The sequence below is a fragment of the Panthera onca genome, chromosome D4, assembly GCF_046562875.1.
Source record: "Panthera onca isolate mPanOnc1 chromosome D4, mPanOnc1 haplotype 2, whole genome shotgun sequence".
NCBI classification, from domain to species: Eukaryota; Metazoa; Chordata; class Mammalia; order Carnivora; family Felidae; genus Panthera; species Panthera onca.
Window position 1 is genome coordinate 62,741,594 of NC_138351.1, and position 27,239 is coordinate 62,768,832.

The window sequence follows — 27,239 nt, forward strand, 5'->3', positions numbered from 1 at the left end:
AGTGATTATCCCAATTGCAGGTACACTCTATCCCTGCCCCCCATACACTCACATAGACTCCTGCAGACACAGAGAACAACCAGCCAGCTAAGTGTACTATGCTGGAAGTTAGCTTCAGAAGGGCAAGGACTAGAATAGCTCAGAGCATAGAAAGCCAGCAAAATAAAACAAATTGAAATCTGTTGGGAAAACCCAGGGTCTAAAAAAAAAAAAACAAAAACAAAAAAACAAAAAAAACAGAGACCAGGTTCAAATACCAATTCCAAAAGGCCAGAAGTAGATCCAAGGTCAGGTATCTCAATGAGACAAAGAGGAAATATAAAGCAAGAGCAAGTATGAAACATAACAATAACTCAAACTGGAGAGGTCAGGGAGGGCAGGTGTTTTGTTACTTTGAGCTAGCCTAAAGAGACAGAAGAAACTAGATCCATACTCTCTTCTTAAAGGTATCCAAGTGTTGACTCCCTCACCTCTATAAGACTCTCCGACTTAATGGGCTGGCCAAAGAACAGAGTTCTGGGATCCTTTTCTGGCTTTACCTTGTACTTGGGTGATCCAAACTGGTTGTTTCCAAGCTTGAGGTGATTCCCTCATCAGATGGGAGTTAGGGCATATCTAATCTTGTCAGAAGAGATGATAGTAATTTGGGATGGCAGTTCCAATTTGCTCTTATTTAAGAAGCACTGCCTTCATCACTTCAGATTTTATCTGGCTGGGACCTGGTACTTAAGCTGTCAAACCAGATAAGAGTTGCATACTTTTTAAACAGAAATACAACATCATTTTAAAGTCCATTAACCAGATTTTTTTTTAGTTGAAGAGTAACTCAAAATTGCTAAGCAAGTTTATTTTCAGATGCTTCCTTAATCCTGAAAAAGTTCCAAATAGTACTTTTCAGTTAATTATATTTTGCAAGCATTTTTTAAAAGCAGGTGTTAGAGCTTTTAGGCATTTCGATCCTTTTCCTACTTGTTGTAAAGGCCCACAATTCAGTCCCTTGGAATATGTATCAAACTCTCAAATTAGACACAATCATTTGAAGGATCTCTATAAGGTTTGTAAGGGAATATTTTATAATCTTTCTTTATTCCTGAAGGTGTCCATACAATTGCATGTTTCACCCAACGGCTACATAAATGGATTTTTGTGTCATATGTCTAAAGGAAAAACAATACTGTTTGTTCCATAGAGCATTTCAGAAGATGTTTTAACAGGTGGGAGGATTGCACCTTTTGCTCTTAGGAAAAAAAAAAGACCTATTGTGGTCAGTAACTGTCTCTTGAAAAGTAGCTATGTTTATTTCTGGGCTTGAAAACTAAGAGGTGGACTGTCTTCACAGAGCAGGTGTTTGTGGACAACTAGCAGCAAGATGAAATCAAAGTACTTCATGGTGAAGAGTGGCCAGGTGCCCAGAGAGGCCTCAAAGGGGCCATACCCTGGTGTGATCTCCATGTTATAGAAGCTACACCTCAGGAACCTGACTTAGCAGCATGGTGAGAATGGATTTCTCTCTCTCTCTCTCTCTCTCTCTCTCTCTCTCTCTCTCTCTCTCTCTCCCCCTCTCTCTCAGATGGACACCTACTAACAAGCATTGATGTATAAACCAGGAAGCCCATTTATTTATTTATTTTTATTTTTTGTTTTTGAAACCTCATTTGTTAACTTATAACTAGGGACTAGCATATTATTCATTTATAGACAGATCTACACAGAAAACCAAATTATTATCAAAAGTCTGCTTCACATAAGCATAGATTCAGAACAAGGGGAATTAGCACATGATACAAGTGTTTAATAGCATAGCTTTGATGTAGCCCAATGTACTTACCTCCATAAGGAGCAAGCCAGATTAAATCCCGCACTTGTTCCTTTATCTGGACTTGATCTAATAGCTTTTCTAGTTCTGACATTTTATATTCAATTTCAACCTGATTTCCATTTTCTTCTGGTGCAAATGGAAGCATTATAGGAACTCAAAAGGGTCAGACAAAGCACAATAGTAGAGAACGATGGCTCAAGATATATGAGGAAGAAAGAGTGCCCTTAACTACTCTGCATGACTTCAAATCTTTAGACCCAGATAAATTCTACCCCATAATGTAAAAGAAACACAGACACTGTCATCCTCTGAGACATTTTGAGACATCATAGAAATGAGAAGAGGTGCTAAACATTAGAAACAAGTACATGTTTTGCATTTCTAAATAGAGAAATGACTTGAGCCAGAAAAGAAAGGACAAGTAAGTCTAATGTAAACCTCTGGAAAATTTAGGTGCATTATTGAGCATAGAAAAGAATGAAGTGATCCCCAGGAAGCAACATGAGTTCACTAACCATGTATCGCTGTTCATCCAGTTCATCATTTCTATTCTAGGCTGCATTATTAGCAGACATTTGTTTATTGGTTTATATCAGATTTAAATTTAAATCATATTTAAATCATCCAAAATAAATCCAAATTTAAATCATAAAATCAACTGGAGGGTATTTGTCTTTCTATGTTCTAAATCAGTTAACATAGCAACAATTATTTGTTCACGAGAAGTCTTAGTAAAATCCCATAGTGAGTCCATCCTGACCGTGTGCCCATCATCTCCTGTAATCAGCCTAGAGGCAACATTTTGTTCTCATACTATTGCCTCTATTTAGAACATCTCCAAATTCTTCTTTCAGAATTCTCTTCTAAAGTTTACTTCTTTATAGGTATAAAGGCATTGCCATTTAGAGAATGGTTTTTTAACCTTTTCAGAGATAGTCAAGTCTATTCGAAACAAAGAAGGAAGGACTTTGGTCACCTAGTCAATTAAATGAGGGGGCAGGGAAATGAAGATGGTAAAGATTAAGGGTATACACATACACCAAGGAAATTGACTTAGTTGGGGGTCTTGTAAATTGGACATGAAAGCAATCTTTAGACAGGAATTTTTTTATGGAAGAAAATGTCCTTAGTACTTTCAAATTCTTAAAGAGTATCTTGTTTTCAAATGTTTGAAAATGTATGTTTAAAATTATAAGGGAGATTGAATATAGGAAGACTACAGACTTTTCTATACTTTTCTTTTTTCTGATACAGCATTGTAATCTGAGCATTACAAATATCTTTTAGTAACAGAACAGATTTCATTCCATTTCCATGCATTTTTATATGCATGATTTTTTAAATTGGATAACAGACTTTATCTTCTAATGTTCTCATAGGCTATATATTTTAGTTATTTTATTTAAACTTAAATAAAAATTTTAAAACACATAGGAACAAAAATTTAGGTAGTTTTAAGTTTGTATTTTTGCTTAAATTCTTTTGGAAAAAAAACCCCAAGTTTAACTGCAAATGCAAAAATTTTCATTACCAATAGATTCACATTATATTCATAACAATATTATATATGACTTTAACCAAATTTTTAAAGTTAGGATATCAGCAGTAGTATCAGAAAGTAACTCATGTAATGTTACTTTCCAAATGTGCCTCATCCATGCCAATTTCCCCAGGGGACATTCCCAATAATTGTCACCAGAAGTTAATTGATAAGAAATGTTAAAAAATAAGAAATGATTTTTTTTAGTAACTTAACTTCATCCAGAAAGGATTAAAGATGATTTACAAAAGTATATATAATTCAACAAGATTTTTTAAAAGCAAGGAGGGGATTAAAAAGAAAATGAATGTAGGGAAAACAAGCCAGGGCTAAAGTGAGTTTTCACAGGGCACCTGGCTCACTCAATTGGTAGAGCATGGAACAGTTGATCTCAAGGTCATGAGTTCAAGCCTCACGTTGGGCATGGAGCCTACTTAAAAAAATAAGTTAAATGAGTTTTCGGGGTGCCTGGGTGATTCAGTCAGTTAAGTGCCCGACTTTGGCTCAGGTCATGATTTCAGCTTGTGAGTTGGAGCCCTGTGTACAGATGTCTGCTGTTAACACAGAGCCCGCTTTGGATCTTCTGTCCCCCGTCTCTGCCCCTGCTCCTCTCTCGTTCTCTCTCAATCTCTCTCAAAAATAAATAAACATTAAAAAAAAAGATATTATATAGAGGAACTCACAGTTAGCCAAGAAAGTTGGTGGAAACCTCTCCAGGCCTCAATTCTGTTCTTGAAATGCCTTCCCTGCCAGCTACACCTGTTGAGTGCTGACTGACATCTTCAGAGTCAATAATAATGGTAATAGTATCTCCATCACCCACAATAGCCACACCATTATAACAATGTACAATTATATATACCTATTATATATGCTTATTATATTATGTATTTATTATTATACACTACAATAACATCACTTTGCATTTGTATAGGCTCTACAAAGTTTTAAACCATTCTCACAACCAGGCTTGCTTTGTGGTCCGAGCAGGGATCGCAGTCCTTCCTCTAACGATGTAGAAAACAAATCTTGTACATGTGCATCTTTAGGAAGTGGTATGTGCCATTTCCTCCCGATTTCCACAATGGGACGTGGTCTCTTCCTCTCCTTCAAACCCTGGGGGAATTTGTTTTGTACGTTTCCTATGACACTTAATAGTAACTCCATACATTGTATATAGTGCATTACAGTTTACAAAACACTTTTTCATGCTAACATCCTGTTTATTTTTCATTCTCACAACTCTGATTAAAGAAAAATAATCGGCTCCTTATCTTAAAGACCCTGTTGCGCTCTTCACGCTCTCTAAAAACGTGAAAACTGCTCAGTAGTTCACCAGCCATCACACCACCACGCTCACTTTACCATCCTCCAAGAACAGTGGAAACTAACATTTTTAGCTCCCTACTCTCTGCCAGGGGCTGGGATACTTTTTTTTATAGATAACACTGCTTCAATTTACCTCTTCTTTGCCTTTAGATTGTTAAATTTGATTTCCCTTCTCCCTGTCCCCCACCAAAACAAAACAAAACAAAAACAAAACGAACAAACAAAAAAAAACCAGACAAAAATCTAGAAATAAATATGTACTTTCCTTCTCTGTGGATACTTTGACTAATGAGGAAAAAGAAAAAGGGTGGAGAAGCTGAGAAGGAACTGACACCCTCTCTGAAACTCTGCTGCAGTGACTGATTGAAGAACCAGTTTTGGCTGGAGTCCAGCAGAATGGTATAACATACAGGGCAGATCAAGGATGTGTTGACAAGAGCTGCCAGTTAGAGGGATTTCTGACGAAGACCTCATCAGGTAGAGAAAGACTTCAGTAGAAGTGTTTGGGTGAGGATGCTCTTCATTCTTCACCTTGGCTCAGAGTGACAGTTTCAAGACAGAAGATGGCTGGGGAAGAGAACCAAGATGGAGGCCACCACCAGCAATCTCCTCATCTGAGTACAGGGAAATCCCTGTACCAAGATGCAGCCTTATACAATTCCAGGGCACACTCTTTACATGGAATACAATGTGCACAGTGCCTGTAGAGTTGTGCAACATGGGGTCTTCCCCTTGGTGTCTGGCTCTTTCCTCCATTCTACTGAGTGCCATAGGGGATATCCATGTGGGAGACCCTTAAGAGAATGGAAACTCTCAAGCTTTCATGACTCATTTGCTGATTTGGTACTTGGTGTTTTGATTTCAGTCTTATTTTATGGCTTCCTACAACTTCCTATTAAAGATGGGGGCAGGGCAGGGAGCATAATGGGATTCTCTAGACATGCTGAGTAGGAACATGAAGGCCAGCATCATGCCAATGTGTGATTTCTCCCATAGCATAACTCAGACTCCTCGTAACAAAGATTTCCCTGGAAAAAGGTCAATTTCACCCAGACTGTGTGGCCTCCATTCTTTTAGCTATGTTTTCCTGGGGGAAAGCATCAGCTTTTGAGAAAGTGATTTTGAAATTATTCTAATTCATATATGGGGCCTGGATACTATTTTCTACCCTTTTAGGTCTGTGGTTTTCAAAACTGACTGCACTTTAGAATTACCTACAGAACTTTAAGATGACTGGTTTCCACTTAGGAACAATTAAATTGGGATTTCTAAAGGTAGAGCCCAGGCAACTTTTTTTTTTTTTTAATGTTTATTTATTTTTGAGAGAGAAAGAGAGAGAACATGAGTTGGGTAGGGGCAGAGAGAGACACACACACACACACACACAGAATCCAAAGCAGGCTCCAGGCTCCAAGATGTCAGCAGCAAGCCAGATGAGGGGCTCGAACTCATGAGCAGAGAGATCATGACCTGAGCTGAAGCCAGAGGCTTAGCTGACTGAGCCACCCAGGCACTCCAACTGTATATTTTTAAAGGTCCCCAAGTGGCCTTGTTGTGCCATCAGGGAATCTGTGCATCAGGTGGTTTTCTGGTTATTTCTCTGATCTCACCCTCACTAACAAACTTAGCTTCAGAAGGTATGTCCCACTGGAGAAGCTCTGGAGAAGAACCCAATGAGATTGCAAAGGCAATGAGACACACAACATCATCTAAATATTTATCCAGTGCTACATTCCAGGCCACCAGCTGTGAACACACAATAAATAACATAAGGCATCTGCCCTTGACAAGTTGTGCTCTAGTTGGAAAGACAGACATGTGAACAACTCTACAGCAGAGCAAAATTAAATTGAGGTACTGTAGAGCACAGGCTGGGGAAATAGGGAAGTGTTTTGGGGAGAGAAGGGGATTTGAGATGGGTCTTCAGAGAGGGGTAAAATTTTGATCAATGGAAAGGAGGCAGAAAGCATTTCAAAGGGAGGAACAGCTTCAACAAAGACATAGAAGCCAGAAAGTGGATGGGATATTAGGGAATTACAAGAACTCTGGTAGAACTTCAGAAAATGTGGGCTAGGAGGCTGGACATTTAAATTAAAACTTGGAGGGCCTCAGAGTCTCCCACAAGGAATCGGTAGGTGTTGTGTGAATTTCCGTGTGTGTCTTAGTTGGAGGGGGCCACAGCACTGGTTTAATATTAAATAGTGCCATGACCAGATCTGAAACAAATAGGAACATGATCAACATGAACTTTGCTTTTTTAACACATTTATTTTTTTAGAGACAGAGAGGGAGTGGGGGAGGGGCAGAGAGAGAGGGAGACACAGAATCTGAAGCAGGCTCCAAGCTCTGAGCTGCCAGCACAGAGCCCATTTCGGCGCTGGAACTCATGAACCGTGAGATCATGACCTGAGCTGAAGTCGCTTAACTGACCGAGCCACCCAGGTGCCCCAACATGAACTTTGATAAATACATCTGAGGTAGTTACTCATCTTAGCTTTTGCAAACTTCGGTCTGCTTATCTGACCACACTACTTTGGAAACCTGAATATATATTTGTTGCATTATTTGTGCCTTTTACATTGTTCTTTCTGTTCAGAATGCTCTTTCAACCCTTCACTGATTATTCCTATGTATTGACCAAACTCTGAAGTAATCTTCTCTGTACTTCTTTCTATAGCACTTTTTAAGGATAGCTAATAACAGTGCTTGTCAATCGTATTGTATTTATTGACATGTCTGTCTTTCCCTCCAGACTGTGAGTCCCTAGAAGACAAGAATGGAATCTTTAGACCTTCAATCAGCAGGATGAGGCATAGTAGCTGGTTTGTTGGCCATATAGACTGTCTGATTGAATGAATGGGAAAGCACTTACCAGATGTTGGAAAGATTTAAACTTAGCAATCATGTCCTTTAAGGTTTAAGTACAGGGACTCAGGAAATTTTTTCCATATTTAAACCCATTTCACTCAGGTTTTAAACATTTCTCTTCTGAAGTGCTCACTTATGCAAGCAAAATGAGTTGCTGAACCTATCAATTTATTTCCATGAAGGAAGCAATATTTCTTTCTTTGGTAATAATCTGCCAAAGAAATATTAAAGTTAATTTGTCTTTGGCTGGAGGAAATATAAATACCACTCAAAAGCCCCTGCAGTCCATGGAGGCCTACAGAAGGGGAAAAAATCCCCTGCAGGCTGTGACAATGGGATTTGGGGGCTTGCTGGGCAGAGAAGAGGGAGGGTGGGGCTCTTTGTGAATTTTGTTGATTTCCAATTCCTTAAATGTATTTCACTAGTTGGAGGATTAAAAGGTTTACTGGTGAGAGTGTCAGTTGTCAAAGGATTGAAGATAGATTCTATAATCCTGTAAGAGAGCCCCGGCAGTTTCTTTCTCTATCAGGAATCTAGAAATATTTGGTATCTTGGAAATCATTCTGCCCTATTGTTAAATTCGCTTAGTTCTTCTATGACGATCCTGCTGCCCCTGGAAGAAATAGCAACTTTCATGAACCTAACGCATGTTGTTCTCATACTCTATTTGTGAGGCACTTTTTTCTCCCTGCAGTCTATCAGCTTTTGCCTCGTGAATTTTGATGCTGTGTTGTTTTGTGCACACATTAAGGATTGTTATGTCTTTTTGGAAAATTAACCTCTTTATCATTATGTAGTGTGATCCTTTTTATCACTGTTAATTTTCCTTGCTGCAAAATCTGCTTTGTCTGAAATTAATACAGTTACTCCTGGTTTCTTTTCATTAGTGTTGGCATGGTACATCTTTCTCCATCCCTTTACTTTTAACCTTTCTGTGTCTTTATTTTAAGATGGGTTTTGTGTAGAAAACATATGGTGGGGGCTTGTTTTTTGTTCACTTTGACTATCACGTTGACAAAAAAAAAAAAAATGGTGTAGTCAGAGCATTAATATTAAAGTGGTTACTGATACAGTTGATTTGATATTTACCCATGTTTGTAACTATTTTCTATTTGTTGCTTTTGTTATTTCTCCCCTAACCCCTTCCTGCCTTCTCTAGTATATCAATAATATTTCTTTTTAAACTTCTTTTAGTGATTCGTTTAGAGTTTATAATGTATATTCATAACTAATCTAAGTATACTTTCAAATAACACTATACCGCTGATGAGGTTTTGCGTGACGGTGGGAGTTCAGAGCTGACGGCCAAGAAAGAATTCTTGAATATGTCTTTGGTGGAAAAAGGTGATTTTATTAAAACATGGGGACAGGACTGGCGGAAGGAATAGCTGCACTGGTGGTGTGAAGAGTGACTGATTATATACTATGGAGTCGGGAGAGGTAAAGGCAAAAGGCAGAACTCCAGAAGGACTTTGGAATGCTAAAGAGGACTCTTAAGATACCTGAGGTCTTGCTATTGTCAAGCTAAGGTTGTTTTCCCTCTAGTAAGGCACTAACTTTAAGATGGTAGGGGGTTCCTGGAGAAATGTTATGCTCTGTATTTGCCTCAAGTATTTGTCAATGGGCTGCAGGTTATAAGGAAATTTAATTTTACCTGCCATTTCCTTCTTGCCTTTGTTCCCCACATAACTATGGAAGGGAGGGTAATATTAAGGGCTCCAAGAAACGGAGTGTATAGGTGTCTGGAGATTAGGCTATTCATAAGATTGCCTTTTTCTTGTAATTTACTAAGGTATTTGTAAACTGATAGATGACTGTGATCTCTCTCAGTTAACCACTTGTTTTCTTTCCTTTCCTTCATTCTTGGGCAGCCAGGAAAGCCTGGGGAATATCACACATATCCCACCTGGGAGGGGTGGGAGAGGGCAGTATGCTAGCCTGTACTTTGCCCTCAGCTTGCCTTGTGCTCCCTCATTACCATTTTATGAAGAGTGCAGGTACCTTCCAACAAGAGTATTCCCAATTCCTCCCTCCTGCCCCTTGAAATATTGCTACCATTGATTTTACCCAATACATTGTTACTATTACTTTGAACTATTAGCTCATGAAGAATAAGAAAACTCAAAGATTTTATTTTAACTTAATTTATTCCTTCTCCTGGGCTCTTCTCTCTTTATGTATATCCAAATTTATGATCTATATCATTTTCCTTCTTCCTGGAGAACTTCTTTTAACATTTCTTGTGGAGCAGGTCTGCTAGAACTGAATTCCTTCTTTTTTTGGTGTGAGGAAGTATTTTTCCTTCACTTGTAAAGGATAATTTAGCTGAATATCAAATTCTAGGTTTGTATTTGTTTTTTTTCCCCCTCCCACACTTTAGATATTTCACTCCACTCTTCTTACGTGTTTGGTTTTTGTTGAGAATTCTGATGTAACTTTTCCTTGGTCCTTGTGTGAACCGAACTAATGCCATCTTGCACAAATCCTCCATGATGCTTGTTTTGTTTTGATTTTTTTAATGTTCATTTATTTTTAAGAGAGAGAGAGAGAGAGAGAGAGAGACAGAGCATGAGTGGGGGAGGGGCAGAGAGAGAGGGAGACACAGAATCTGAAGCAGGCTCCATGCTCTTAGCTGTCAGTACAGAGCCCGATACGGGACTCGAACCCACAAACCATGAGATCATGACCTGAGCCAAAGTCAGAAGAAGTTTTAAGGGAGGTGGAGTTGCTGAGATCCACCTGTCTTGTGGGCACTCAATAGAGGCTTCTGTTCTAAGTCTCCTTAATAAAACATTTCTCATAAAGTTGGACTTGGTCTCTTTCTTCTGTTTTAGGCTCCTTCTGCCTTTGGAGGTCATTTTGCATACACCTCCCTTTCACAGAACAGTTCTCTACAGGTTGGTGTTTTTTTTTCTGTCTGGTTTCTTTCAAGATTTTCTCATTATCCTTTTTTTTTTTTTTTTTTGAATTGGATATACCTAGGTGTCAACTTTTTGGTATCTATTTTGCTTGGTTTTCTCTGAGCTTCCTTGAAATCTGTGGGTTAGTGTCTGTCACTAATTTTGGGAAAAGCCATTATTACTTCAAATATTTCTTCTGCTTTATTCTCTTTCTCCTTTCCTTGTGGCATTCCAATTACATATATGTTACATCTTTTCAAATTGACTCACAAATTTATTCTGTTCTTTTTTTTTTTTTTTTCATTTTTTTTTCTTTGCATTTCAGTTTGGGAGGTTTCTATTGATATATTTTCATACTCACTGATTCTTTCCTCGGGACCATGTCCAGTCTACTGACAAGCCCATCAAAGGCATTTGTCATCTACATTACAGTGTTTTTTATTCCTGGCATTTTCTTTTTATTCTTTCCTAGAGTTTCCATCTCCCTGGTTACATTACCCATCTGTTCTTTCATGTTGTCAGCTTTTACCATTAAACCCCTTGCCATAATAATCATACTTACTTTAGGGGCAACCTGGGTGGCTCAGCCGGTTAAGCTGACAGCATGGAGCCCGCTTGGGTTTCTCTCTCTCTCTCTGCCCCTCCCCTGCTCATGCTTTTTCTTTCTCTCTCTCAAAATAAATAAATGAATACACTTTTAAAAATCGTACTTATTTTAAATTCCCTATCTGATAATTACAAGATCTATGTCATATCTGAGTCTGGTTCTGATCCTTGCTTTATCTCTTCAGACTATGTCTCTCTCTTTTTGCCTATTAACAGGCTTTGTAATTTTTTGTTGAAAGCCAGACACGATGTATCAGGTAATAGGAACTGAGGTGAATAGGCAGTTAGTGTGAGGCTTTGTGTTAATCTGGCTAGGACTGAGCTCTGTTTAATGTCTGCTGTACCAGTAGGTATCAGAGGCTTCAATTTCTTCCAGTATTTTTGTTTTTCAGATTTTTCTAAAAACGTCTTATATAGAGAATGTACCTTGCAGTTCTTTCAACTATAGTCCACTGTTATTATATTGGAGTGTTAGGGTGGTGGTAAGGAGCACGGGGAAGGGAAACATCCTATAGTCCTATGATTAAGTTTCATCTTTCGGTGGGCTATGACTTTCACAAGTGTTTCTTAACCCCTCCCCCACCCCACCACCCCCTTAGGAGAGACTTGAAGGCTAAGAGAAGTGGGGCTAGGTAACTTCTCATTCCTTCCCTCCCCTCCACCCCACCCCTCCCATAAATATGTCTCTAGCTAAGTCTTTTCCTGTGCAGAGTAGGGCTTTCTTATGTAGAAGGCTCTGGGTATATTTCAAAATGATTTATTTTCCTCTCTTCTGCCAGAAACATGAAGATTTTTTTTTCTTGGCTCTCTCTTCCCCTTTAGAACTTGGTGAGGTTCATAGAGGTAAAACCCATGAAAGTATTGGTTTCCCCAAAGACTGCAGCCCCCAGGAGTTTCTCACCGTCACACAGTCCACGTGTCACTACTAACATTTTGTTGAAGTTACCATTTAGATGTTCCTAGCAGCTTCAGATGTTCCAAGGCTTCCGTCCCAGATAAGCTGATGTTGCCTGTGATTCTCTGTACTTACCTGTCTCTCTCCAGATTTTGGCAGGCAAATGCCCTGCAACCTCAGTTCTCTGATGAGTCCAAGAAGTCACTGATGTTTATGTTTGTTCTACTTTGTTCTTATTTTAAGGATAGGAGTGATGACTTTCAAGTTCTTGACACAACTGGAAGCCCTCAGAACTCTGTAAAAGCAAACTTAAAGAGCATTGTCATTTATTTATTCAATTATTCACTTATAAGTACAAGGCATTGAACTAGGAACTATAGGTAGATACCATGGGTAGATATGGGTAGATAAGCAAACATGGATCCTCCCCTTGGGGAGCTTACATTCTTTAAAAAAAAAAAAAAAAAGATTGTTTTGGTGGCACCTGGGTGGCTCAGTCAGTTAAATGTTCTGACTTTATCTCAGGTCATGATCTTGCCGTCCGTGGGTTTGAGCCCTGCATTGGGCTCTGTGCTGACAGTTCAGAGCCTCAAGCCTGCTTTGGAGTCTGTGTCTCCCTCTCTCTCTGCCCCTCCCCTGCTTGCATTGTGTCTCTCTCTCTTCCTCAAAAATAAATAAACATTTAAAAAATTTAAAAAATTTAAAAAAATTTTTAATTTGAATATTGTTGACACAATGTTACATTACACAAAACACAATGCTATATTAGTCAGGTGTACAACATAGTGATTCAACATCTCTATAGATTATGCTTTGCTCACCACAGTGTAGTAACCATCTATTACCACACAACACTGTTATAATATCACTGACTATATTCCCTATGCTATGCTTCTTATCCCAGTGACCTACTCATTCCATAACTAGAAGCTATATCTCACATTTCTTTTCACCCATTTTGCCCATTCCTCCACCTTCCCCTTCCCTCTGGCAAATGTCAGTTTGTTCTCTATTTGTAGGTCTGCTTTTGCTTTGTTTGTTCATTCATTTGTTTTGGACCTGGAGGGTATTATGTAAGTGAAATAAATCAGACTGAGAAAGACAAATACCAAATGATTTCACTCAAATGTGGAATCAGGGAGCTTATGTCCTAACATGGGATGGTACAAGACAACTTCTCACCCCCTGTGCTTAAATGTGTTTTAGGTATGTAGAGGCATTAACTTCCCCAGCTCCCACTGCAGCTGGGCCAGTGGCAGAAGCTAAGAGCCACTTTCTTATTTTTGCTTTATAAATACCATTTTCTATTTGTGCCACAATAAGGAAAAGGTTGAAAAGCATTGGAGGTGGTAACAAGACACATACTAAATTACTGTAATAAAAGGTAGACAGTGATGTGTCAAAAAAAAAAAAGGATCAGATTATAAGGTAGATATTTGGAGGAGGCAGGCATTAAACCTAAAAATTCTAGGGGCACCTAGGTGGCTCAGTCCAACTCTTGATTTTGGCTTAGGTCATGTGTGAGATCGAGCCCTGCATCAGACTGTGTGCTGACAGTGCAGAGCCTACTTGGGATTCTGTCTCTCTCTCGCTTTCTCTCTGCCCCTCCTCTGTTCTTTCTCTCTCTCGCTCTTAAAATAAATAAACTTTTAAAAAAGTAGTCTTATAAAAAATAAATAAAAATAAAAATTCTAGAAATATTGAGAGGGGTCACATTTGGGATGAACATGGAAAGATGAGTTGGACTTGGATGTGCAAAGAGGGAGGGGCGATTGGTGGAGAATACCTCCGGTGAAAGGCACAGTGTAGGACTGTGGAAAGGACTGGAATGAAGAATACTGAGGAGTTTAATTTGGTTAGAACACAGGATGTGTGAAGGGGAGTAATGAGAGACAGAAAGCAAGGTTGGGTCCATGCAGAATATGTGTCAATTTGCTTGTCTGTGTATCTACCGTGTGATATTAACTGACATTCATGATAATAATTAAGGTACCATAAAATTCAAGGTGCCTTGCAAATTACTGAAGTTTAAATAACATTTAATATGATTCTAATGCTAAGTATGTTTACTGAGTTTTCATTGCAGATGTAAATTTGCATCTTTGGAGGGTGAGTGAGTTGGATAGAGAGGGGTATGGCTATGAAGAATGAAAGTCAGTGAATAAAGCAAAAATTAGAGTCAAAATTACCCTTGAAAATTGTTTAAATTGCCCACAAGGTCCATTAAGCGTGGTTTTATGCATACTACCTTATGCAATAATTCTTGGGCACATCAAGTTTTGAGAATAATTAAGGTAATTTTAAAAGAACAAAAAGTGGGGTAGGGAAGTTTCTAGGCAGATGTCTGGGCATTTAAGATATTCTACATGTAAAATGATTATCAAATTTCTAAATGATGAATAGTTGATGAGGGAATTCCAGAGTTACTGTTTGCCTGCAGAGTTTACTCCTTTTGGTTTGGTACAAGGTTTCCATAACTATAATACACATTATAGACTAGCGAACAGACTGGTGATGGTGGGGGGGTGGGGGGGTGGGGCAGGAGTGGCAGGTGACAGTAAAACAGAAAGTAAAGTCACCTGGAACGAGGGATTTGAAAGTGCTCCAAACTCTGTTTCTTTTTTGTACATCTAGACACTTTCACCTCCCTCCCCTCTCTATCTTTTTCATGGCTTTTTATTTTATTTTCAAAGGGATGAAGGGCTTTAACAAGGGTAGAGATTACTGTTGCTAATTCACCACTATCTCAGAGAGGTAATAGAAATAATATTAAGAAGGTATAGATTTCCTTGTTTACTAAGAGGTTTTGTTTGTTTTATATCAAGACTTGCTAGCTCTTTATTTTCCTTTTTTATTATGGGATAACTTATATAAAGTACATAGATCTTAGATGTACAGCTTGATGAATTTTCACATATGTAATCACACCGTGTCAATATATAGAACATTTCCAGTACTTCAGAAAGCTACTTTATGCCCTCTCCCAGTTAATGCCATCCCAAAGGTAACTACTATCATTTTATTTTTAAACTTTCTTTGTCTCAGTTCCAAATGACATTGGTATCATAAATGATATTGGAATGTAGAATGCACAAAGAAATAGAACGCATTCAAAACTGCAATAGATGTTTCAATAATTCATGGTTTGAGAAAAAACAAACAAAAAGAAAAACCAAAAAACAAAAAAACTTTTTTTTTTTTTTTTTAACACCACGGACTAGGACATACCTATACTCATTTCTCCACAATTACAAATGGTATCTAAGAGCATCATGGCTTCCTCTGATTCACCAGTCTATAGAGTGAAAAACACAGCCACCAGGAGCTCTGCTGTGAGCATCTTCTCCTTTCTAGAAACCAGTCAGACTGAGGCTAGAATCCTAGTCCCAAACCCAAATTCCTGGGAAAGGTATCTTACTGCTCCAGCTTGAGTCAGATGTCTGCTCCTAGAACAATTCACTATGGTCAGGGGCATGGGTTCAGGCTTGTACAAAATGGCTACCAGAGGCTTATAAGTGACAGCTTGTAGATCTGTGGGGGTGGGGTGGAGAGGCAGTTCCCAGAAAAGGACTGGGCTGGGAAGATAACCTCAGAAGTCTGTATTGTTGCCCTAAATCTGATTCTCAGGTTCTCCATATACTTGCTCTATGATACTAAAAAAAATGATTTCTTAGTTCATATCGTGAATATATATTACTTTCTTAGTCTTTTAAATGAACACAAAGAATTCCACACACTGTATGTTTAAATTTTTAGAGATTATAAATCAAACTAACAAGCTGTTAGATTAAAAAGCTTTATCCTGCTACCTTGACACACCTATGTTCTAGCAAACATACATAAAATAACCCATAAATTTCAAATATAGAATCCTTGAATGCCACATCTCCCTACCCTGGTTGAGGTTGGTTTTCAGGACTTATTTTGTTTTGAACGACGTTTACTTCAAAAGATCTTGTTTAATTGACCCTTGCTGGAAAAACATTTTCCCATGGCATTGCTTAATACTTTAATATTTCTCCTTAGAATTAAAATTTTATAAGCCTTTCATTCCTAGAGTAAAGCAAACAAACATCAGAATTCATTATACCCACAAAAATCTCTAAATTGCTTAGATTTTTTTTTTGTTCTAGTTTAGTTCAAGGCTTTCTCACTGGCCCCTAATCTTCCTTTGTCTACAAATTCTACCTCTACACCCACTCCTCTGGAAGACGGTAAGACCTGAGTTTCCTGAGCTGTGGCTTGAACATCCTTTATGTCTTCTAAGGAAATTATCAGCGGATACATTCTAAACAAGTCATCTGAACACTCACAAACACATAAAAGAGGCGGGGTCTGGAAGTCAGAGCATGTGACCCGGACAGGCTTCAAAGCCAGCCATCTGCGTGGTCATTGGTAGCAGCTGGTAACTGGAAGAGCTTGAGAGGGTAATTGGGAAACGAAGTTGGGCGTCCCAGCTCCGCCACTAACTGGCTGAACTGGAATTGAGTCATTCAAAACTCTTTAACCTCAGCGTCATATCTGTGAAATTGGGATAAGGATCGCCACCAGCTTTGGGGGGGAAGGGAATCACAACTTGTCTGAGCTTCAATTTCTGTGCCTGTTACAGTTTTTTTAAGACCGTGTCCTGTCCACCTCACAGGGGTTTTGGGGATGAGTGGGAGAAGGCACAACCTTTCGGAGGAGCTTCAGTTTCTACATGTGTAAAAAGCTTAGAACACACGGCTAGCCCACCAAAATCCGTGTTAAAACAGGAAAATGGACGGAAAAACTTTGCAAAATGTAGAAGGTATGAATTATCTCGTACTGATAACACAACAAACAGACCTAAAAAAACGACTGTGGGTCTCTTTCGTATCGGCTCCAATGTTACAACCCCCAATGTAAACCAAGACCACTCTTTTAAATCATTCCTGCGGCTGGGAGCAGCTACAGAGACCTTGCCACGCCCCACTGCGCCCAAAAGGGCCGGGAGGGGGCGTGGCCCAGCCCAGCCAGCCCATCACGACGCCCCGCCCCGTCGCGTCCGCGCCTGCGCCGTGCACACCAACCGGCCTCGAGCGCCCCGGCGGGAGGTAAGGGGTTTGCGGGAGGCTGCTTCGGGGGCGTCAGGCCCTGACCGGCTGGGCGCTGAACCCGCGCGCGCGCGAGAGGCGCCGGGTGGGAAGCCCGGCATCAGGTCCGGAGTGCGAGCGCTTTGGGGGTCCTCCTGGCTCCACGAAGTGGCGGTTTCGTTTTTGGAAGCTCTCTTCGAAGCGGGTGTTGGGAAGCGGCCGACAGGGCGAGCTTGGCGGCCTCCCGGGGTCGCGGGGTGGGAAAGTTTCCTGCGCCTGATCTGCCCGTGACGCAGTGTGGGCCCTAGGTCGTCAGGGTCGCAGGGTCGCCGGCGCCTTGGTCCCGAGACCGCTCGTGCATCCGTTCCCAGGTGGCGGCGTCTGGTGTTTGTGGCCCAGGGGTGCCGGGGGCGACACAGCGAGCGAGAGGCGACTCCAGGCTCGGGGGCAATGAGGGGAGGACTGGGGAGCCAGAAATCGGAGCCTCCTGTCAGCCACATCGGAAGGTGGTTCTGGAAGGTCCCGCATCTCACTCCCTCCTTTATAAATTCAGAATCAGAGGGCTTAGAGAAGAGACCATATGGGAGGACTTGGGGCCATGACTTTTCTTTCCCAAGTCAGTGCCCCGTCTTGGGGGGACGTGCCTGAGAACATTCGGGGCCACCAGTGGGAAGACCTGTGGGATCTCTAGGACGGTGTTCATCATCGCTTTTGGGGGCGGAAGGTTGCCGGCAGTTTTGGAGTTTTTTTGATAATTGGGGCTGTTTCACTTTTAAATAACCTCTTAAGTAATTTAGTGAACCTCCCAGTACTTTTTCCTCACGGGAAACCTGAGTGTTAAGGGTACGCAGGTAGTAATAGTTGTAAGCACCCAAGGATCGGTTGCAGAGCACCTGGCACCCCCGCCTCCACGAGTATTAGGGCAGCTCTTGACTTATAAATGTCAGTTGGCCCATGTGAAACATCAGTTAATACATTTTTTAAAAAGTCTATTTATTTTGAAATAATTTTACAATTACAGAGAAGTTTCAAAAGAATAGAGTTTTCAGGGCTCCTGGGTGGCTCAGTCAGTTGAGCCTCAGGTCGTGGTCTCAGGGTTAGCGAGTTCGAGCCCTCGCATGGGGCTCTCTGCTGTTAGCACAGAGCCAGCTTAGGATCCTTTGTCCCTCTACCCCCACCCCACCTCTCTGCACCTACCCCGCTTGTGCTCTCTCAAAAAAAAATTTTTTTTAAATAAAAAAAAAAGTTCTTTACAGCTTTTTTTAAAAAAAAGTTAACACCTTATATAATTATAGTACAGTAATCAAAATTTTAAAAGTTATCATTAGTACAGTTCTATTAACCAAACTACCACTTTTTTTTTTTTTTCCAGATTTCATAATTTTTTTATCCTAATGGACTTTGTTTCTGTTCTGGGATCCAATATAAGATCCCACATTGCTTTTATTTTTTTTTTTCAATATATGAAGTTTATTGTCAAATTGGTTTCCATACAACACCCAGTGCTCATCCCAAAAGGTGCCCTCCTCAATACCCATCACCCACCCCCCCATCAACCCTCAATTTACTCTCAGTTTTTAAGAGTCTCTTATGCTTTGGCTCTCTCCCACTCTAACCCCTTTTTTTCTTTTCCCTTCCCCTCCCCCATGGGTTTCTGTTAAGTTTCTCAGGATCCACATTGCTTTTAATCGGAGTGGCTCATTAGTCTTTTCTTGTTTTTCCCCATCTTGATACTTTTGAAAAATCCTGGTCAGTTATTTTGTATTCCCTCAATTGAATTCCCTCAATTGTATTCCCTCAATTGTATTGTATTGTATTCCCTCAATTGAATTTTGTCTGATATATTCTTATGATTAGATTACAGCTGTGCATTTTTTGTTGATGCCGCGGAAGTGGATGTACCTTCTCAGTTCCTCATATGAGAGGTTCATGTTATGAGACACTGCTTTTGATATTATTGATCACTTGGTTAAGATGGTGACTGCTATGATTCTCTAATGTAAATTTACTACTTTTCCCTTGTAATGGGAGAGTTTCTAAACTATGCAGGTATCTTGTTTCTCCTCAGACTTTTGCTGACTTTACCATCCATTGATGGAAGTTGCCTTCATTGATTATTACTGTGATTTTTTTAAAGCGTTTTTAAAAATATTTACTTATTTTTGAGAGAGAGAGAGACAGAGTATGAGCAGGGGAGGGGCAGAGAGAATGGGAGACACAGAATCGGAAGCAGGATCCAGGCTCTGAGCTGTCAGCACAGAGCCCGACGTGGGGCTCAAACTCACAAACTGCGAGATCATGACCTAAGCTGAAGTCGGATGCTCAACCAACTGAGCTGCCCAGGCGCCCCTATTCTTTCTTTGACAGACATGTGTCTTTCATGTTCTACAAAATATTCTCTTCTTTGTTCAGTCCTAGTATACACATCAAGGATTTTCAGGATTTCTTACTCATACTCCTATAAAAAAACAAATTTACTGATTAGCATACAGTATAGTTGTGTGTAGTTCTTTTTGTCTTCAGCCTTTTAGTATCCTCTTAAAATATATTTTTCCATGGGCAGCTGGGTAGCTCAGTTGGTTAAGCATCCGACTCTTGATTTCTGCTCAGGTCATGATCTCATGGTTTGTGGGATCAAGCACTGCGTAAGGCTCTGCACTGGCAGCACAGAGCCTGCTTGGGATTCTCTCTCTCTCTCTCTCTCTCTCTGTCTGTCTTAAATAAATAAAAACTTAAAAAAAATTGTTGTCCAGTTACCTAGATTATTTTCTTCCCCCAATTCTTTCAGTGTGGTTATGCTATTCGTTGGTAATAGTTTTGTTTTTTTATAGCATGTGTTCCATTTTGTGTTCCTCCACATTTTGTGTTCTTTTTTTAATTTTCAAAGTTTCATTCTTTGTAGTGTATAGTTCTGTGAACTTTGACAAATGCATATAATTATATATCTACCACCACCTTCATGATACAGAACAATTCTGTCACCCCAAATATTTCATTACATTTTTTAAAAAATGTTACAAGGAAATCAACTGTACAGAAGTTTAGGAGGTTAGGCATTTTTGTGTGTTTTGTCTCTTTTATAGGCATATTTTACACAGTTGTGATGTTAATGTAAATGTATTTTTTATTTTTGTGGCTTAATTATATTGGAAATACGTTCCAATTTTTTAAATGTATTTTTAATGTTTATTGTTTGTTTATTTTTGAGAGAGAGAGAGAGAGCCATGTATGATCAAGGGAAGGGCAGAGAGGGAGACAGAGGATCTGAAGTGGGCTCCATGTTGACAGGAGAGAGCCTGATGTGGGGCTGAACCCACAGAACCGCAAGATCATGACCTGAGCCAAAGTCAGACACCCAACTAACTGAGCCACCCAAACATCCCGCGTGTTTACTTTTGAGAGAGAGAGAGAGCAAGCCGGGGAGGGGCAGGGAGGAGGGAGGTACCGAGGATGCCAAGTGGGCTCTGTGCTGACAGCAGAGAGCCAGATATGGGACTTGAACTCATGAACTGTGAGATCATCAAGAAATGCTGAAATACACTTTTACCTATTATTCAATTATATTTTAAAACCACATTTTGGGGGTACCTGGCTGGCTTAGTTGGTAGAGCCTGTGACTCTTGATCTCGGGGTTGTGAGTTTGAGCCCCACATTGAGCATAGAGATAAAATAAAAATAAAAAATAAATAAACCCACATTTTGTATATTGGATGAAGACCTTCCTTTAACAGCTTACAAAAATTATTTGAGCTATTTTATGATTGGAGCCACTGCTGGACAAATTTCTGTTTTAATAACATCATGATTTATGCAATTATTTGAATGTTATACAGTAAAACCTTGGATTGCAAGTAACTTGGTCTGCGAGTGTTCTGCAAGATGAGCAAACATTTCTAACAAATGTTGACTTGATAAATGATTGGTGTTTTGCCATAGGAGTAGTACTTCTACATGGTGCCGAATGTCACATGATCACAACTGAGCCAATGTTTCTTGAAATTTGCTTTGATAGGAGTGCTTTGGACTCCAAGCATGTTTCTGGAATGCATTATGCTTGCAAACCAAGTTTATACTGTATTCTCATTTTAGTGTTATATAAGCATTTTATTATAATTTTATAAAAATGGAAATGGTGGCGAGAAGGAAAAAAAGACTGGCCAGAGGGAGACCAAGAGTTAGAAAAGTCTCTTGGGAGGTTCTTGGGGAAGAATGTCTTCCCTGATAGATGGCTTTAATGAGGCACCAGATTTTCCTTGGACACAGAAAGCTGAGGGTAGAATCATGCACAACTCTAACCTGGAAATATCACTTTGGGAACTGAAAAAAAAATGATCATAGCATCGGGGAACAGTGCAAACAAGTCAAATATTTAATAATTAGGGTTGTTATGTACACCATAAGCTGGTTAGTGGAAGGGAAAGCAGAAACATTAGAGTTGTGTATCAAATGATACATAAATTTTAGAGGCAGGTGGAATATAAAAGAACATCTAGACAGAGGGAGCATCACTGCAATGCCAAAAGTAGAGGTTGGGTGATAATACTTAGATTGGGTGTATCTACTTATGAACATTGTATTTTTTTGTTCAAATAATAGGGAACTATTGGAAGTTTTTGTTCAGAGGAGTAGCATGTTGCAGTTGGTGTTTGAGTTCTATTAATTGGTGGTAGTCTGAGGAAAAACCTGGAAGAGGGGAAAGAGTCTAAAGGCAGGCCAATTAAGACACTTGTAAGGTGCTATGCATATTGCATTGTTGGAGTGATGGAACTAGAAATGGTGAAGAAGAGACGTGAAAAAATATTTTATTCCATCATATATTGAGTATCAGCATATATTGAGTATCAAGTATGGTAAGAAAATAGGAATGGTGGTAGATGTAAAGATTTCTTCCTATAGTATATAATCTGCATGGTAGAAAAAAACACAAGCAATGTGATAAACTGGGAACATTGTGAGACAAATAATTGATAATTTATGAGTCTATTATATGTTAAATATAATAAGAAAAAGACATCCCCTGTAGTAAAATAGATACATAGCACTAGTAGGCAATTCATAAGAGTGCAAATGGCTAATAAATGAATCCTACCATTTTTGAATGTCTAAGGAGAACCATACTATGTATTGGTGGGAATATGGATAAATGGGCATTTTGATATGTTGCTAATGGGAATGTAAATAGGCACAACCTTTGGGACATGTGGTATCAAAACTTAAAAAAAATTTGTGCACATATTCTATTTCTAGTTATTTTGAAGAACCATCATAGATGGTAGTATGGATTTATGTGTAAGAAGGGTACTTACGCTGTAGTGTAGTTTACAATAGTGGAAAATTGGAACAACCTAAATAGCCAGCAACAGATGATTAAATTATGGAGCATCTATGGAATTAACACTATGCTTCTATAAAAGATGCATTACAGAAAAATAATAATTTACATGCAAAGATTTTTATTCAAAATAAACCCTTTTTTCTTTCATTCATTCATTTATCCACCCAGTAACAGTATACTTTATTATAATCATAGCTCCTCACCATTCATCTCCTTTGGGTTTATTATTAAAGTGTGCCTTTTAGTAGTTCTTTTTTAAAAAAAAAAATTATTTTTTTATTTTGAGAGAGTGAGTGAGCGAGGAAGGGGCAAATTTTTTTTTTTTTTTTAATTTATGCTTCTTGGGGCTTATGTACATTTTCAGTTTGAGGTCTTGCATCTTAATTCTCAACATATTCTCTCTTTTTGTTTTCTTTCAGCATATTCACTTTGAATAATATTTTCACCACTTTCTTTATTTTTCCTTTATGGGACTCCTATTTGTTACTGAGCTTCTCATTTTATCTTTTATGTTTTCCATCTCTTTATTCCTCTGATATCTTCCAATCAATAATTCTCTCTTCAGCTACATAGTTTACTATTTAACCTAATTTTAGGTTTTTATTTTTCAAATTTGTACTTGGTTTTTCAGGTTAGCCTGATATCTCATAGTATTACCTAACTTGTAAAAATATTTTATTCCTTCCTTTGTATCTTTGAATATTTTTAACTGTACCTATTTTAATTTTCTTTTAAAAAAATGTAATGTTTATTTTGAGAAAGAGAGAGCAAGAGAGCGGGGGCGGGACAGAAAGAGGGAGACAGAGTATCCGAAGCAGGCTTTGTGCATTGAGTGCAGAGCCCGATGTGGGGTTCAAACTGTTGAACTGTGAGATCATGACCTGAGCTGAAATCAGGAGTGGGCTACTTAACTGACTGAGCCACCCAGATGCCCTTTAATTTCCTTTTTAGATTATTATGTCTAGTCCCTTAGCTATGAATTTTCCTGTTGGCTCTGTGGACTCTTTTGGCAATGAACTTATCCGTATATCTCCATTTCCTACTTAACTACTGTAGCTGTTGAACTCTCTTTATTTTTGATGTGTGGAGATTTTCCTTTTTTTGCTTTCAAGCTTAGACATAAAAACCAAGTTACTAAGTCGATGAGATAGTCTATATAACCAACACTTCAGGATTTTCAACTGTGAAGGAAAGGAGAGAAACAACATTATTTATAGTTCTTAATGCTTCTGGAGTGATCTCTTTTTTTTTATCATAAAACAATGGACTCTGTCCTCTGAAATAAGTAAAAAATACATTAATAATTATTCATAAAGATTCAGGGACTCCATAAAGTATATTTGGGAACCTCTGTCCACAATGGACCCTGGTTTAAGACACCTTAACCCATTGGGATTAACATAGCTTAAAATTTTTTTAAATTTAGGAGAGGTTGTGGGCTAATGAGACGGCATGAAAGCAAGGTTGCACAACAGTGGTTCTCAAGTTTAGTTAAGCTGTGGAGTCCTTTACTGATGTAAAATCTAATTAGCTCAAATTTATGAAATATATATAAGTAAATTTTCTCCAGTTGAAGCAGGCATGGGATCCTGGAGCCTGCTCACTTGCCAGCCTCTGCCCTCACCTATTCTGGGGCCAAAAGTATACCCTGTGACATTCTGCAACACTGGTAGAAGACTACTGGTGAATTAGAAAGAACATTTGATAGTACTCTCAGGAATTCTTTCTTATTCCACCTCTGTTACTGGTTATTTGTATTGGTTGTAGACAATGCTCATCATTGTCTACATTGTAAGAAAGGGAAGAGGCAGTTTAAAGGATTTCAATGAAAAAAGAGTTGCATATGATGTTATATTTAAAGTCTGTAGTTACATAGTTACATTATGATGAGGTTAGAAATGGAGTTTGGGGGGCCCTGGGTGGCTCAGTTGGTTAAGGCTGACTCTTGATTTTGGCCTAGGTCATGACTCTTGATTTTGGCCCCACTCTCTCTCTTAGAATAAGTAAATAAACAAACATTTTTTTAAAAAAAGAAATGAAGTTTGATACAAGCAGAAATGTTATGAATTTTTTTCGAATTTTGCCATTTGACATCTTTTTTTAAAAAGGTTAGTCTTGTGCAAGATATACTGGGAAATGAAAACTTGGCAATAAATTCATAGCTTTTTTTAAAAAAAGGTATTTAAGCATATACATTCATATATGGAAAAAAACAGACATCAAAATGGAAAGAGGGGCACCTGGGTGGCTCAGTCGGTTCAGCGTCCGATCTCGGCTCAGGTCACAGTCTCACACTCCGTGAGTTTGAGCCCCATGTTGGGCTCTGTGCTGACAGCTCGGAGCCTGGAGCCTGCTTCAGATTCTGTGTCTCCCTCTCTCTCTGCCCCTCCCCTGCTCATGCTCTGTCTCTCTGTCTCAAAAATAAATGAAAACATTAAAAAATAAAAAAATGGAAAGAACGGGAGAAAGAAAATGGAAAGCTTAGTTAACTGTGGGTGAGGAGATGATTGATTTTATTTTATTTAAAATTTTTAAAAAATCTTTATGTATTTTTGAGAGACAGAGCATGAGCAGGGGAAGGGCAGAGAGAGGAGACACAGAACCTGAGGCAGGCTCCAGGCTCTGAGTTGTCAGCACAGAGCCCGACGTGGGCTTGAACCCATGAACTGCAAGATCATGACCTGAGCTAAAGTCGGATGCTTAACTGAGCCACCCAGGCACCCCTGATTGATTTTACTTTATTCTCTTTTTTGTATTTTCTTTTTTCTTTTTCATATTCTCTTAAAGTGAATATACATTACTTTCGTGGAGAGAAAAGAGTTTCAAAATAAAAATTTTTTTAAGTTTATTTATTTTGAAGAGAGAGAAAGAGAGCATGAACAGGGGAGGGGCAGAGAGACGCAGAGCAAGAATCCCAAGCAGGCTCTATGCTGTCAGCGCACAGCCCAGTGCGGGGCTTGATCTCACGAACTGTGACATTATGACTTGAATTGAAATCAAGAGTTGGTCGCTGAACCAACTGAGCTACCCAGGTGCCCCTAAAATAAAAGATTTCTTCAAGAAAAAACAAGTCATTCAAGTTCAGAACTAAGTTGAATATATATTTAGAATAAATCATAAAATTACCTAGTTGTTGGCTTTTGAAAATAATAGAAACCGATTAAAAACATTCTTAAATATTTGCCTTTTAGGTTTTTCCATGTGAGTGGGGAAGACAGTTGCTGCAAGCAGAAGTGACATAACATTTTTCTAGAATGTCTGAAGATGAAGAAAAAGTGAAATTACGCCGTCTTGAACCAGCTATCCAGAAATTCATTAAGATAGTAATCCCAACAGACCTGGAGAGGCTAAGAAAACACCAGATAAATATTGAAAAGGTGAGTTTTTTCGTTTTCTGCCACAAGAAACAGTTACATATTCTGATTTATACTTGTGCACTTCAGCGAAATTTAGAATATTAGATAAGAGGCTTTGCTAAAATATCCATCTCCTGTTGATTTAACAATATTCATTTTTTCATCTGGGTTTTGTTTTACAAATATACCTCTCATATTCTTCATTTTTTAGGGAGGAATATTAGAATAGAAACTATGCCTTTTAAGTTGTACATGCTGACATATTAAGTAGTTAATAATTAACATACAAATCGTTTGATAGTGTACCATAATGTAAAGGCAGTGAACTTTGGCTAAGGGGCCTGCCTTAATTTCATTCGCCTCATGGCAAGTTTTTTGAACTTTGGGGTCTATCAGTAACTCCTATCCTCTTTAGGTGCATGTAGCATAAAGAGGTAAATCATTGTGTGATATGAGGGAATTTCCCAAATTGACTTCTTCCCATTGAGGAAAGCCCCAAATTAAGAAATAGCACCTACAGATCAGTTTAGGAAATAGGTAGAGGGAAGCACTAGTCTCAGGGACTGTGGTGAAGGTTGCATAGAACCTGGACAGGTCAGTGTCTGATGGAATAGTTGTGGCATTCATGGGAGCATCAGGTTTACTGAGTACTGAGCATTGATTTGGCAGTTTATTTGGTTTCATTTGCTAGAGGACAGGTCAGTGGGATTTGCTCCTTAAAAATGATCTCTCCCAGTGTAAATTTTTTTATTTTTAATTTTTATTTTTTAACTTATCTTTTTTTTTTTTTTTAATTTTTTTTCAACGTTTTTTATTTATTTTTGGGACAGAGAGAGACAGAGCATGAACGGGGGAGGGGCAGAGAGAGAGGGAGACACAGAATCGGAAACAGGCTCCAGGCTCCGAGCCATCAGCCCAGAGCCTGACGCGGGGCTCGAACCCACGGACCGCGAGATCGTGACCTGGCTGAAGTCGGACGCTCAACCGACTGCGCCACCCAGGCGCCCCTTAACTTATCTTTTTAATTTGTTTTCTAATGTTTATTTTTGAGAGAGAGAGAGACAGACAGAGCACGAGCGGGGGAGGGCCAAAGAGAGAGGGAGGCACAGAATCCGAAGCAGGCTCCAGGCTCTGAGCTGTCAGCACACAGCCGGATATGAGTCTGGAATCCACGAACCGCAAGATCATGACCTGAGCCAAAGTTGGATGCTTAACCAACTGAGCCACCCAGGTGCCCTTATTTATTTATTTTTTTGAATGTTTTTTTTTTTTTTTTTTGAGAGACAGAGAGCAGGGGAGGAGCAGAGAGAGAAGGGGACAGAGGATCTGAAGTGGGCCCTGCACTGACAGCACAGAGCCCTGTGTGGGGTTTCAACTCACCAACTGTGAAATGATGACCTGAGCTGAAGTCCGTAGCTCAACTGACTGAGCCACCCAGGTGCCCCTCCCCCACTACGCATTTTAAGCTGTGTCACTTTGTGTTAATTTTTTGTGGTGGGGGGTGGTGTGGAAGTGGTCATTAAGCCTTTCAGTGTAA

General features: G+C 39.2%; 1 protein-coding gene across 2 annotated transcripts in view; it reads left to right on the forward strand.

Moving 5' to 3' along the window:
* The first annotated feature begins 16,984 nt into the window (after positions 1–16,984).
* Positions 16,985–27,239, forward strand: part of STX17 (syntaxin 17) — a 73,128-nt gene continuing 62,873 nt past the window's right edge. Inside the window, exons 1-2 of one of the 2 annotated variants that reach the window (XM_078436651.2) lie at positions 16,985–17,032; positions 25,538–25,723. In XM_078436651.2, the coding sequence (XP_078292777.1) occupies positions 25,601–25,723 (123 nt within the window). In that variant the 5' untranslated portion in view covers positions 16,985–17,032; positions 25,538–25,600. The other variant, XM_078436652.2, reaches the window with a different exon arrangement.